The sequence below is a fragment of the Bidens hawaiensis genome, unplaced genomic scaffold (genome assembly GCF_021521415.1).
Source record: "Bidens hawaiensis isolate Kalapana, Puna unplaced genomic scaffold, B.hawaiensis_p1.1 tig00032028_1, whole genome shotgun sequence".
NCBI lineage: Eukaryota > Viridiplantae > Streptophyta > Magnoliopsida > Asterales > Asteraceae > Bidens > Bidens hawaiensis.
In genome coordinates, this window is record NW_027495414.1 from 56,673 (window position 1) to 68,027 (window position 11,355).

At 34.6% G+C, this 11,355-nt stretch overlaps 2 protein-coding genes across 2 annotated transcripts; one reads left to right on the forward strand and one right to left on the reverse strand.

Moving 5' to 3' along the window:
• Positions 1-287: 287 nt before the first annotated feature.
• On the forward strand, positions 288-4,707 carry LOC143582833 (uncharacterized). Its single transcript, XM_077065314.1, has 8 exons — positions 288-682; positions 2,049-2,207; positions 2,277-2,608; positions 3,126-3,465; positions 3,552-3,700; positions 4,110-4,203; positions 4,278-4,349; positions 4,449-4,707. Exons 1-8 carry the CDS (start codon positions 320-322, stop codon positions 4,491-4,493), a joined length of 1,554 nt encoding a protein of 517 aa, XP_076921429.1. The 5' UTR covers positions 288-319; the 3' UTR covers positions 4,494-4,707.
• A 1,890-nt stretch (positions 4,708-6,597) lies between these two features.
• LOC143582834 (pyruvate dehydrogenase (acetyl-transferring) kinase, mitochondrial-like) lies at positions 6,598-10,883 on the reverse strand. Its single transcript, XM_077065315.1, has 6 exons — positions 10,599-10,883; positions 9,601-9,859; positions 9,338-9,518; positions 8,203-8,350; positions 7,904-8,117; positions 6,598-7,110 (listed from the first exon to the last, which is right to left on the reverse strand). The coding sequence occupies exons 1-6, from the start codon at positions 10,848-10,850 to the stop codon at positions 7,052-7,054; spliced, it is 1,113 nt and encodes a 370-aa protein (XP_076921430.1). The 5' UTR covers positions 10,851-10,883; the 3' UTR covers positions 6,598-7,051.
• Positions 10,884-11,355: the final 472 nt, after the last annotated feature.

Below are 11,355 nucleotides of genomic sequence, written 5' to 3' on the forward strand. Positions count from 1 at the left end.
GCGGGAGAAGAAGTGATGAGGCGGGTGAGAGTATGATAGCAGTTGAGAATTGAGATAGGGTGTGCTACAGTAGCTTTTCATATATGAAAAGTTACTGTACAATATTTTCATTATTTAGAGATGAATAATATGGACAGAGGATAGGATCGAGTGAGTAATTGAATGATTTTTTTAAATTATAAAGATAGTGGGTGTTTTGATGATTGGGATAGGAATGCTCTGAGAAGATAGATATCAAGGCCCAACTGAAACACAAAGTCTACTCTCTCACAGGTTGAAAGAATCAAAGAAACCCTAATAATCAAATCTAATAATCTGAATGGCGGCCGTTGGTTACGAGTACGAAGACGGAGTGCAGTCGTCGTCCATAATGGAGTCGTACGACCCTTTGTTCGTGCCTGAGCCGGTGAAGACGTTCGTGGTGCACCTGTACCGTCACATCCGAGAGAAGAACGTGTACGAGATCCACCAGATGTACGAGAGCTCCTTCCACACCCTCAGCGACCGTATGTTCAAGGACACCCCTTGGCCCTCGGTCGAGGCGGTCGCCCAGTACGTCGACAACGACCACGTCTTCTGCCTGCTCTACCGGGAGATGTGGTATCGCCATCTCTATGCCAAGTTGTCTCCTACGCTCAACCAGAGGATTGATTCCTGGGATAATTATTGCAGTCTCTTTCAGGTGGTACTTTTTATTATTTGCTCAGATTAGGGTTTATTTATTACATTTTAGCTTACTTATCTTTTAGTGGTCGGAAATTGTAAGGCTACTTGTTGTCGTGGGCCTTTAAACCTTACGATAAAGTGCAGCGCTATGTTAGTGTTTAATGGTGGTGTTTTTAAGTCTTCATCACTTCCTACTTGCTACAATTGTTAGTGCTTTGCAAGTTGCAGAAGGTTATTTTGTTAATGGTTGGTAGGACTTAGGAGGAAGAGTATACTGAATTGTTGTGTCAAATTGCTATATATATAATTTTTCACGTTAACTGCATAGGCGCCACGTCACTGCCCATGTAGGTAGTGGGGTTTTGACTTTACCTTTTAACATTGTGTTGTGGTTTAGCTAACAATAAAGCCCCACCATTTTCTTATTAAAGCATTTGTGCCTCCCTTCATTTTCTTGTTGAAGCACCGTTACAACGTTTCCATTTCTTTGTTTACCACTCGGGCCTTAACACTCTGGCGGTGTTAAGGCCGAGCCACATCACTTTTGCTGTCCCTGTTGAAGCCCCACAACTATCGGTCTAACTGGCAAGTGGAATTTGTACGGTAACCGTATTTGAAGAACTAAAATGAAGTAATAGTCTTCGGTCTAGAATTCTGATATCTTATCTTTCACTATTATAATAACCCAGCCATGATGTTTATCATTGGACACTCTAGTATCGTTTCATCACTACCTGTTTATTTATCATATGTTGAGGACTCACTTACTCTAAATATGACATAAAGTTTTTGCCATATTACACTTCGTATTCTCCTCGTGAAGCCCTCATTGCTATCGTTCATTGCACGATTGAAATAAACAACATGCCACTAACTACTTTTCTGCTATTTTGTTTTGCGTCTTGATGTGAAGATTTTGAAAACTACTTTTAACTTCTTTCACAACTTGTAGCACTAGGTGAGACAAAAAATCATTGCAAGTTTACCACAAAGAGAGCGTGTAATATAAAAAAAAATTTAGTACTTGGTACATGTAAAATGGCTAAAGGTATGGGTCACAATTATTATGGGGAGCATGCATGGACTAGGAGCTGCATATTTAAATAATGTCGCATGTTTACAAAAGAAGACAACATAGAACGTAAAATGAGTATAGTGCTTAATATGTATACTACTATTGCAACTCTTACGAGCCTTAACATATGCTAGTGCATTATTTGTAACAACTCATATCAGTACTTTGACTATATGTACTTTGCGGTATCTAAGTTTCTGTTTTAAAACTTAGCTTTTGCATACTACTTAATAACTAGTCTCTAACAAGGCTTCTTCTGGCAAATGTTATAGCTTTTAATAGATGGAATGACTCTGGTTTTTTGCAGGTGGTGTTGCATGGCGTTGTCAACATGCAATTACCTAACCAGTGGCTGTGGGACATGGTGGATGAGTTTGTGTACCAATATCAGTCCTTCTGTCAGTATCGTGCCAAAATGAAAAGCAAAACCGAGCAGGAGATTGCTCTACTTAGACAACATGACCAAGTAACACACTTAAAACATTATCATGTTTCAAGAATGTTTTTAGATTAATACATGCAATGTTTTTAACAGGCTTGGAATGTGTATGGTGTACTCAACTTTTTGCAAGCATTGATGGAAAAGTCTAACATCATTCAGATTCTAGAGAAGGAAAAAGAAGGCCTTGAACAGTTCACGGCAACAGATGGATATGATTATAGTGGTGGGAGTAATGTTTTGAAGGTTTTGGGGTACTTTAGCATGGTTGGTTTGTTAAGAGTTCATTGCTTGTTGGGAGACTATCAAACTGGTCTTAAATGCTTACTTCCAATTGACATAAGTCAACAAGGAGTTTACACAAGTGTTATTGGCAGTCACATCACCACCATCTATCACTATGGATTTGCCAATTTTATGTTGAGGAGGTACTTTCTGTGTCTATTCTGTCCTTGGAACTTCATCTTCATTACTTGATTGCGTGTATGTATATTTGTATGTGGGTATAGGCTGAGGTTCACTATAATTGACTAAATTATTGCAAGAACGAACCTAAATCGTTTTATTTTTTCTGTCAATGGTTCATTTTTTTAAACTTCTACTTACAAATGTCTGTTATGTATATAGAATTTATTAAACTAGGCTGTTCATATGTTTTCTTTTTTTCTTTATTTTAAGCGTGTATCTACACGTATAGGCTATGTGTAGGAAATTTACCTACCTACAAATGTACTGGTTTTATAATCAAATGATTTTTTTAATATCCTTTTTACAACTATATAGGAAAGATGAATTAAATTGCATTTCAACCATTGTTTTGAATTTATAATGAAAAAAATGTTAATGGTTTATTTTGTTCTCTCAATTTTATAAAAATGACTTTATTAGCTGTTTGTAACAGACAACATAATATCTGTCAGTTAATAGGCCACAATGATTATGCAGGTATGTGGAGGCCATGCACGAGTTCAACAAAATTCTTTTGTACATTTACAAGACTAAGCAATATCACCAGAAATCACCACAGTATGAGCAAATACTAAAAAAGAATGAACAGATGTATGCTCTGCTTACAATCTGCCTCTCACTTTGTCCTCAAGTCAAACTTGTTGATGAAACGGTCAACTCTCAACTAAGAGAGAAGTACGGTGAAAAAATGTTGAGGATGCAACGTTATGATGATGAATCATTTGCTCTTTATGATGAGCTTTTTTCATATGCATGCCCTAAATTTATCACACCCTCTGCACCAAGCTATGAAGAACCACTTGTAAACTACAATCAGGTGAATATATCTTGTAAACTACAATCATGTCATGTAAAAATCTGTGTTAAGTTATTGACTTTTTTGTGGTTTTCATATGGTTATAGGATGCATATAGGCTTCAGTTAAAGCTGTTTCTGTATGAGGTAAAACAGCAGCAGCAACTGTCAATTGTGAGGACTTTTTTGAAAGTTTATTCAACTATTTCTATTGAAAAGCTTGCAAGCTACATGGAAGTTGATGAAGCCACTTTAAGGTTAGTTATTGTCTGTTTTATAGTTGCCAAAGTCACAAAGTGCCAAACATACAAGCACAAAGTACATTTTTAAGCTTGAATTAATTTCAATTTAAGCTTAAAAATGTACTTTGTGCTTGTATGTTTGGCACTTTGCGACTTTAAACCCTATTTTTATTTGGATTTTGATTGAATTGGATGTGCATTTATATTCCAAAGTTTTAGAAAATAAATAGGCAAAAAAAATAAGCTAAACATAGGTAAATATATAATTTGAAGTTAAAGATGGGATACATGAAATTTTGAAGTTTTAGTAAAAACAGGTATATTTGATATTTTTGGTTTTGCATGAATGTATATGATATTTTCCAAAGTTTATAGGGGTGTTTATGAAATCGCCCTCAAGTCATGATCAACTTCATTTTTACAGGACGATCTTGATGACATACAAGCACAAGACACATTCTGTTGTTGCTGGTGGGAAGACCATATCCAATGCTGATATTGATTTCTACATTGAAAATGTAATATAACTTTCTTGTTTATATTATTCCACTAGTATTATTTTATTAATATATCATTGACTGTGTTCTTGTAGGATTTGATTCATGTGGTTGAATCAAAGACACTCAAACAGTATGGTGATTACTTTTTGCGTCAAATTGCTAAGGTTTGATGATTGTTATTTTTTTATAATTTTTTGTTCCGCCTTTATAATTTAAATTTATTATATGGAGAATGTTACTGAATGCTGTACTCTGTTGCACAGCTTGAAGCAGTGATTGGTGATCTGGACCGAGTAAAGCTGGAGTAAATCTTTTGTCAGTGGTTTCTTCTAGTTTTAAATTTCCATGCATTAAAGACCTTATTAAGATAATAGTGTGCACCGGATGTTGTTTGTGTTAGAGATAGTCGTTTCAATTTTGGATCGATGTTACTGTTACAGGGGTAAACATTTGAGCAAGTACTTGAAATCATTATTTAGTCACTTCAACCTGTTTGAGAAAATATTCCTAGTGATTTCATTATGGTCTCATATCCGTGATTTCATTAGGTATTGGGTACACGTTAATTTGTCAAAAAATTTACTCATTTGAGATTTCTCAACTTAATTTTTGTTATCATACTCTTATTTTCTATAAAACTAAAAATACAAAAATTTAGTGAAACACAAGATTATTCTATTACACAAGTATAAAGTGTAGTATAACTTATAAAGAGATATCGTAGTCCATGGACATGTCAAAAAGAAGATCACTTTCGTGTTTAGTCTTAAAACCTTTTTTTATAGGAAAAATTTTATAAATGGACCATTTGAAGAGAGAACTAATGGAAAATGACCCACTAATTTTCAATATTTTTAAAGTGAATCAAGGAATGACTGGGGCGACGAGATTAAAAAAAATTGAATCTTCATCTACTCCGTCCAAATTTAAAGTAAATTCTGTCTTTCCAGTACAAATTTTAAGTGGGTCAAAGAGGCTAAACTCAATCAACTTGAAGTAACCTTCAAGATCTCCATCTTATAGAAGATAGATTATTTAGCAGTACGTATAACAGTCTAACAAGTTTAGGTTAGTCTGCATAAACCCAGTTATAGTTTACAATTTGTAGCTAATATTTTGAGTTATATTTTATGGGTTAATAAAGAGTTTGGGAGTTATCCAAATAGGTTTTTGTGTTTTCATGCACTTGATCTAAAGTCTTGTGTAAGTGTTGACCAAGGTCAAACTCTCGCTTCTTTCATTTTCCAGCAATTTCGAGTATGCAAGAATGGCACTAAGGCCATCAACTTGCTTTCTTATCACTTTGACATTAAATCCCAACATATTCTCTTGTTTAAAATTTACCAAAATTCAATATTTACAATTTAATATCTTACATGTGAATTTCTTACATCACAAAAAAGTATTAAAGATGCTAGAGTGGAAGTTGAAAGTGAGAGAGTTAAGCTTAGACTTGCAGAGGCTCGGAACCGAGAGCTTGAACGGGATTTAGTTATGGTAAAAGATATGATCAAAGTCTCAAGGAGTAACAAAATCGCTTAGGCGGTGAAAAATGTGCTCTTGTACAAGCAACTAAAGAAATGGCAGTTCTTAGAAACAAACTGGACCGAAGAAAGTTAGAATACAAGTCAATGCAAAACACTGTTGAGTGTAAAGAGTGTCAACTTGAGGAAACAAGGTTAGAGATTGAACTATCCGAGCACGTGTTTTTTGAACTTATGTTGAAGGAGAGAATCTGAATTATCTCAAGCACGATAAACGTTGGGTGAAATGAATAAAGACATCTTGAATCTGAAAACGGTTATAAGCGATAAGCTTATTGAAACAACGGTGATAAATGAGAGACAAACAGGTTGAAAGATCATACATGACCTGCACGGTACAAATATGTAGTAGTCTGAAGCTGCAAATGTCGTACAAAGGATTTTTAACCTTACAAATAAAGTGGTGAGTTGTGTTGAACACGAAGGCGGGATTTGAAACTGAAGTAGATGTTTTGATGGGGAACATTAAGGTTACGGAAACTGGAAGTTTTGCAGGCAAAACGAGCTCTTGCATATAAAGAAAACGAGTTTACCACAGTTTTTAGAAAAATTGAATGAAGAAAGAAATGAGTCAAGATGCTGATGATCTGAGGAAGCTTGATGCAGTGGGCCAAGGTGAGGAAAGCATTGATGAGCTGATGTTTAAAAACCAGCAAATATATAGAGGCTGCAACAAGCGCACTTGAGAAACTTGCATAGATGAGCAGAAAGCTCTTACATACAACTGAAAATGAATGTTGTGTTGAACTGAAGACCGGAGTGGCTCGGTTTCCAGATTGCACTTAAAAGGACTGTACAAGAGGCGGGGAGTGCTGGTACGTTATTGGGTAAGTTTTGAATGTGTGTATGATAAGTATTCAATGGGGAGTCAAGGTGAAAGAGCATGTAACAAGTATACAAATTTAGCCATATAACATTTAGATTTAGCTAAAGCGCATGTGACCGTGTCAAAAACTTAAATAGATGTTTTCGATATTAGAAGCTTTTAAACGCTTGCCTTTCATTTCGTATTCTATATACGGTTAGATTTTGGCTTCTCACATGCAGCAATGAAGCTTGTCCATTTGAAATCCTGCGCCTCATACGCATTACAAATACGTCCATCACATTGATACCTTGAATACTGTGATTGATACCTTTGTTGGCATATATCAACTTTGAATATGACATGATTATTTATGTCTTGCTCGAAATATTAACCACCCATGTCATTACGACACCAACCTAATTATCGGTCTACGAAGTCTCCTCGATAATGAATTGCAAGGTAATCTCGGTAAGGCATTACAAACTCATTTACATCTTTCAAGGGAAATTAATTATCATGGCAATGGCTCTTGTGAATCTCCCAAACGAGACAAATGAAGATATGCATCTGTTCCTGCAAAAACAAAACAAAACTCTTTAATTAACTAATGACCTGTATAACTTACTAATTATCTTTTTTCAGTCAAAATTCTAAGACAATTTCAGGTCAACCCAACACGTTTTGAAAATGTTTGTGTTATAGGTTTACCCAATCTTATTCGACCCCTACAAGAAAACTTTACCTGTTTTGACCTGTTACCCAACCCACACAAGTACACAACCAACTCATTTTGCAACCTCAAAATATAGAACTTAGTAAATTACGAGGTTCACATTTTGTAAAGGTTCTGGCCCCTGACAGTAACTCTGTTAGATTTTGTTAAGTTAGAGGGTATTTCTGTCACTTCAAATTTAAGAGACTAATTATGTAAGCGTTCAATATTCAAGGGTTTGTTTGCGTAATTAACGTAAGATAATAAATAACAGTATAAAAATTAGTATCTAGGTTTTGTAACATACATAATTTTTTCCATGTGTTTGATGTAATTTATCAAGATTTAAAGCTAAACTGATATAATTATGGTAGAAATAATAAATTAGACTAATTATAAATCAAATGAGCAAACTTAGGGACCAAAATACTAAACAGCTACATAAATAATCCCTTAAATACGAAATTACCAAAATTCTAACTTAACAGAAAAATCTAAAAGAGTTGTTGTTTGATACCAAAACCGTTACAAAATGCAAAGCTCATGGACCAAAATAGTAAAAAAAATTCCTTCATCGACTGAAAGGGTTAAACACGTCAAACCCCAGGGACCAAAATAGTAATTTACTCTAAAATTTAATGAAATTAAACATACCATAGCCTTCCATGGAGATAATTTGCAAATCTCCTCCAAAATAACGAGCATACAATCGGCTAATCGGAAGACCAAAACCATAACCCGCCATTGTTGCCACCTCTGCGGTCCCGAGATCCGCCCGCTCATCAAGCGGATTTTTGGCAGTACTGTAGAGATATGTAAATATTCTAGGTAGACCACTTCTTGGTATTCCACCACCCTCATCAGATATCTACAACACACCCAATATTTTAACTATGTTGCCATATGAGTAATTACATACAAAATGATCTATTAAACATTTAAACTCAACATGCCTTTATTGTAACATCTTCCAACCCATCTGCAACTATTATTCTTATAGGTGGTGCAATTTTGTCTGAGTCCATAAACCGCTCCTCAACCGCACGCAATGAGTTTTTAACAAGCTCAAACACCATCATATGCAGGTGGTTTGGAACATATCTGTCACAGGTAAACAAACCAAGACATGTATATATTAATGTATTAGGTTAGAAACCTGTGTATTGAACGGGTTGAATAAAAGAATTATTAAATAATTAGTAATTAACATTTAGAAATTACAGTTAGTGATGAACGAAGAAAATATAATTAGTTACTATACAAAATATATTATGTTTTTGTTACTATAAATACAAAGGGATGAAATAAGAGAAGTGGGAAAAACAGTCTTGAGCTCACAGAATTGTGATACATGACTCAACCAAATACTTATTTATTAGATTAATAGAATAGGTTTAACTCTAATCAGCAGAAGTTTAAGAGTAAACTGTAAAAGTCGGGTGAGCATGAAAGCGTAAAAAAAAACAAACCGAAATAATCAAACTCCAGGTTTGCTTTTATGTTTTTTGTAAAAACCAAACTGAGCTTCTGGATTTTCATTTTTTATTTTGACTTTTAAGTATTACATAAGAATTTAATAAATAGAGTAGCCCAAATATTTCCAAATGTATAATAATCAATTAATTATTAGATTAACAACAAGAATTAGGCCCAAATTCATTTTTGGCCTTTTTTCCGGCTCCAAAACTTCAAACCCAAATGGCAAAACTGTAAGACAGAACCGAACCCAAACTGAAAATCGAAAGCGTACAGTTTTCAAAAACTCAAAAACCGAATTTCAGTTTTTGGTTCAGTTTAAACCCAAGATTGACTCATGCACACCCCTAGTGAAAGTGAAATATGGATGGGACGGGTAAGGAGACATCTATTAATACAGGTTGAAGTAGTCCTGCATATTCATATATGAATAATTAACATTTTTTTATGATTATAATCTAATCTATGAATAAAATGGTTTTAAAAGGTTATAAGAATCAAGGATAAACTTTGGGAAACTTATATTTTATCCATCCCGTTTTGAGATAAAACACAAAAAAAAAAAAGAAAACCATAAGTGAACTGTTAATAAGTAGTTGAGAGAAAACATACGGGAATGTGAAATCAGGGTCACCATAGACTTTAACCTCAGGTGCACTTCCATACTCACGTAAACAAAGAGAGCGCGCATCCTCGCTGGCATTTATTGCCACCTCAACTGGAGACATTTTTGTATGTATGTAACCTATTCTATCCGGTTGTGGATTCGGTTCATGCATAGCCACATGCTGCCCTAATAAACAGTAACAAAAAAGTTTGGATGTGATTATTATTTGTTATTGAATAACCAATATTATAAGAAAGAGTCAACTAACCAATTAGCATTCTTATCCCGATTCTTGACATATAAAAGCGATCAAGAAACTGGTGGATATCGTCTAGGTCCTTGTAATCAAGTTTGGGGTCAAGATCTTTCTTCAACTGTTGAACTCCTAGAGCCATGGTGGGGACCACGTTATTGTGTCGCACTTTGATTAAATTGATCATTTTTGTAAAGTCTTGCTCGTCGTTTTTGTTTTTTATGTCAGGAAATGATCGAAGGTCACGAAAAGAGTCCAAGTACCAATCTCTCACCTTGCAAGGCATAAACAGATGAAATCACTTGTTCAAATATTAGCCAAAACGACACTGTCACATTGGAAAAAGGTGAAGAAAATTCATATAAAACTAGCTTTTGACACTTGAAACTTATAGCAACACAATTTTGATATCTATAAGAGTCAATGATTATAAAGCCCAATAGCAAACAGAGAAGTACTATTTATGTCATGTTGTGTAAAAGAAACTAGTTGCTTCTCAATAGAACCTGCAGATGAGTTTTATCCTGTAGTATGATCCACAAGAATGAATATTTGAAAAGGTAGAATTATATTCGAATATTGTTGTTGACATTAAGCAGCAATCAACTATGCTCCCGATATTGAAGTCATTTCTAACTAAGCATACATAAAGTTAGAAAACCTCATTTCAAAACACATGAAATTGCAACTGAAGTAATTCTAAGACATAAAATTAACGTAATTCTAATTAAAAATAGACGAAATTGAGTGTAATTCTAATGAAAACACACGAAACTGAAATACTTGCAATCTAAAGACACATGAAATTGAAGTAAGGGGCTCTGGTTAAAAAAAAAAAAGAGGTAACATCTAAATGACTAAGAAAGAAGTCCCTAATCTTAATCAAAAGAGACGATGAAACTGAATCAAATTGGAAATGGAACCAATTAACAAGCTCTAATCAAAACAAAACAAAACCTAATTTAACCTAAATTTGAAATCACAATTGAATGAATAATATTATATTATTATACTTTGAGGATAGCAGGCTTTTCGGATAAGCCGTAGGGCAGGGACTGGAGCTCAATGGCTCGCCTGGCGATCCTGATTGGAAGCTCCTTGTGGAGAAACTGAGCGGCTAGAATGATTTTGCGGTCCGTGAACCTGGACCCGAACTCCAGCATGTAACGGAGGCTCACGCCGGTCCGCTTCATAGACCCCCATCGCTGCACCTCCTCGATCAGCGTCTTCGAGAAGGACTCGTAAAGCCTTGTCTTGGCGGCCATATATCACAATTCACAACCACAAATAATAGTAATAATAATGGATCATACACCATCCACCACATAACAAACAAACTCACTCACTCAAAGAAGGTTTGGTTTTGTTTTGTTCGTAAGTTAATATTATTCCTCTTTTGGGTTTGTTTAATTATTGAGTCTAATTGTACCTGCAAAGACTACCCGTATATGGACACTCATTGCCACGTCACTCACACTTTCTTGGTTTTACTTTTTTTCTTTCTATGTAAACGATGATGATAATAATAATAATAATAATAATAATAATAAGGAATAAGGAATATTACCATCTTACGCTAAACATCTTTAAATACTATTAACACAATACAATAATACGATGTAGACATATAGTCTTTTTTTAGGCTGTCAATATATGCAATTCAGTCAGCATGTTTCTATTCTCATGTACTCTAATATTCTGTCACGTGTCATCTCACACACTATATTTAAACCTTAAAATTTTCCACTCTATCATTTTAATCTCTCTCTC

Bases quoted from the DNA above. Each gene is read 5' to 3' on its own strand.
- LOC143582833 (XM_077065314.1), top strand. From the start codon at position 320: ATGGCGGCCGTTGGTTACGAGTACGAAGACGGAGTGCAGTCGTCGTCC. The intron at 683-2,048 runs GTGGTACTTTTT...GGTTTTTTGCAG, and splicing joins ATTATTGCAGTCTCTTTCAG to GTGGTGTTGCATGGCGTTGT. The intron at 4,204-4,277 runs GTAATATAACTT...GTGTTCTTGTAG, and splicing joins TTGATTTCTACATTGAAAAT to GATTTGATTCATGTGGTTGA.
- LOC143582834 (XM_077065315.1), bottom strand. From the start codon at position 10,850: ATGGCCGCCAAGACAAGGCTTTACGAGTCCTTCTCGAAGACGCTGATC. The intron at 9,519-9,600 runs GTTAGTTGACTC...ACTGTTTATTAG, and splicing joins CGGGATAAGAATGCTAATTG to GGCAGCATGTGGCTATGCAT. The intron at 7,111-7,903 runs GTATGTTTAATT...TTGTTTTTGCAG, and splicing joins TATCTCCATGGAAGGCTATG to GAACAGATGCATATCTTCAT.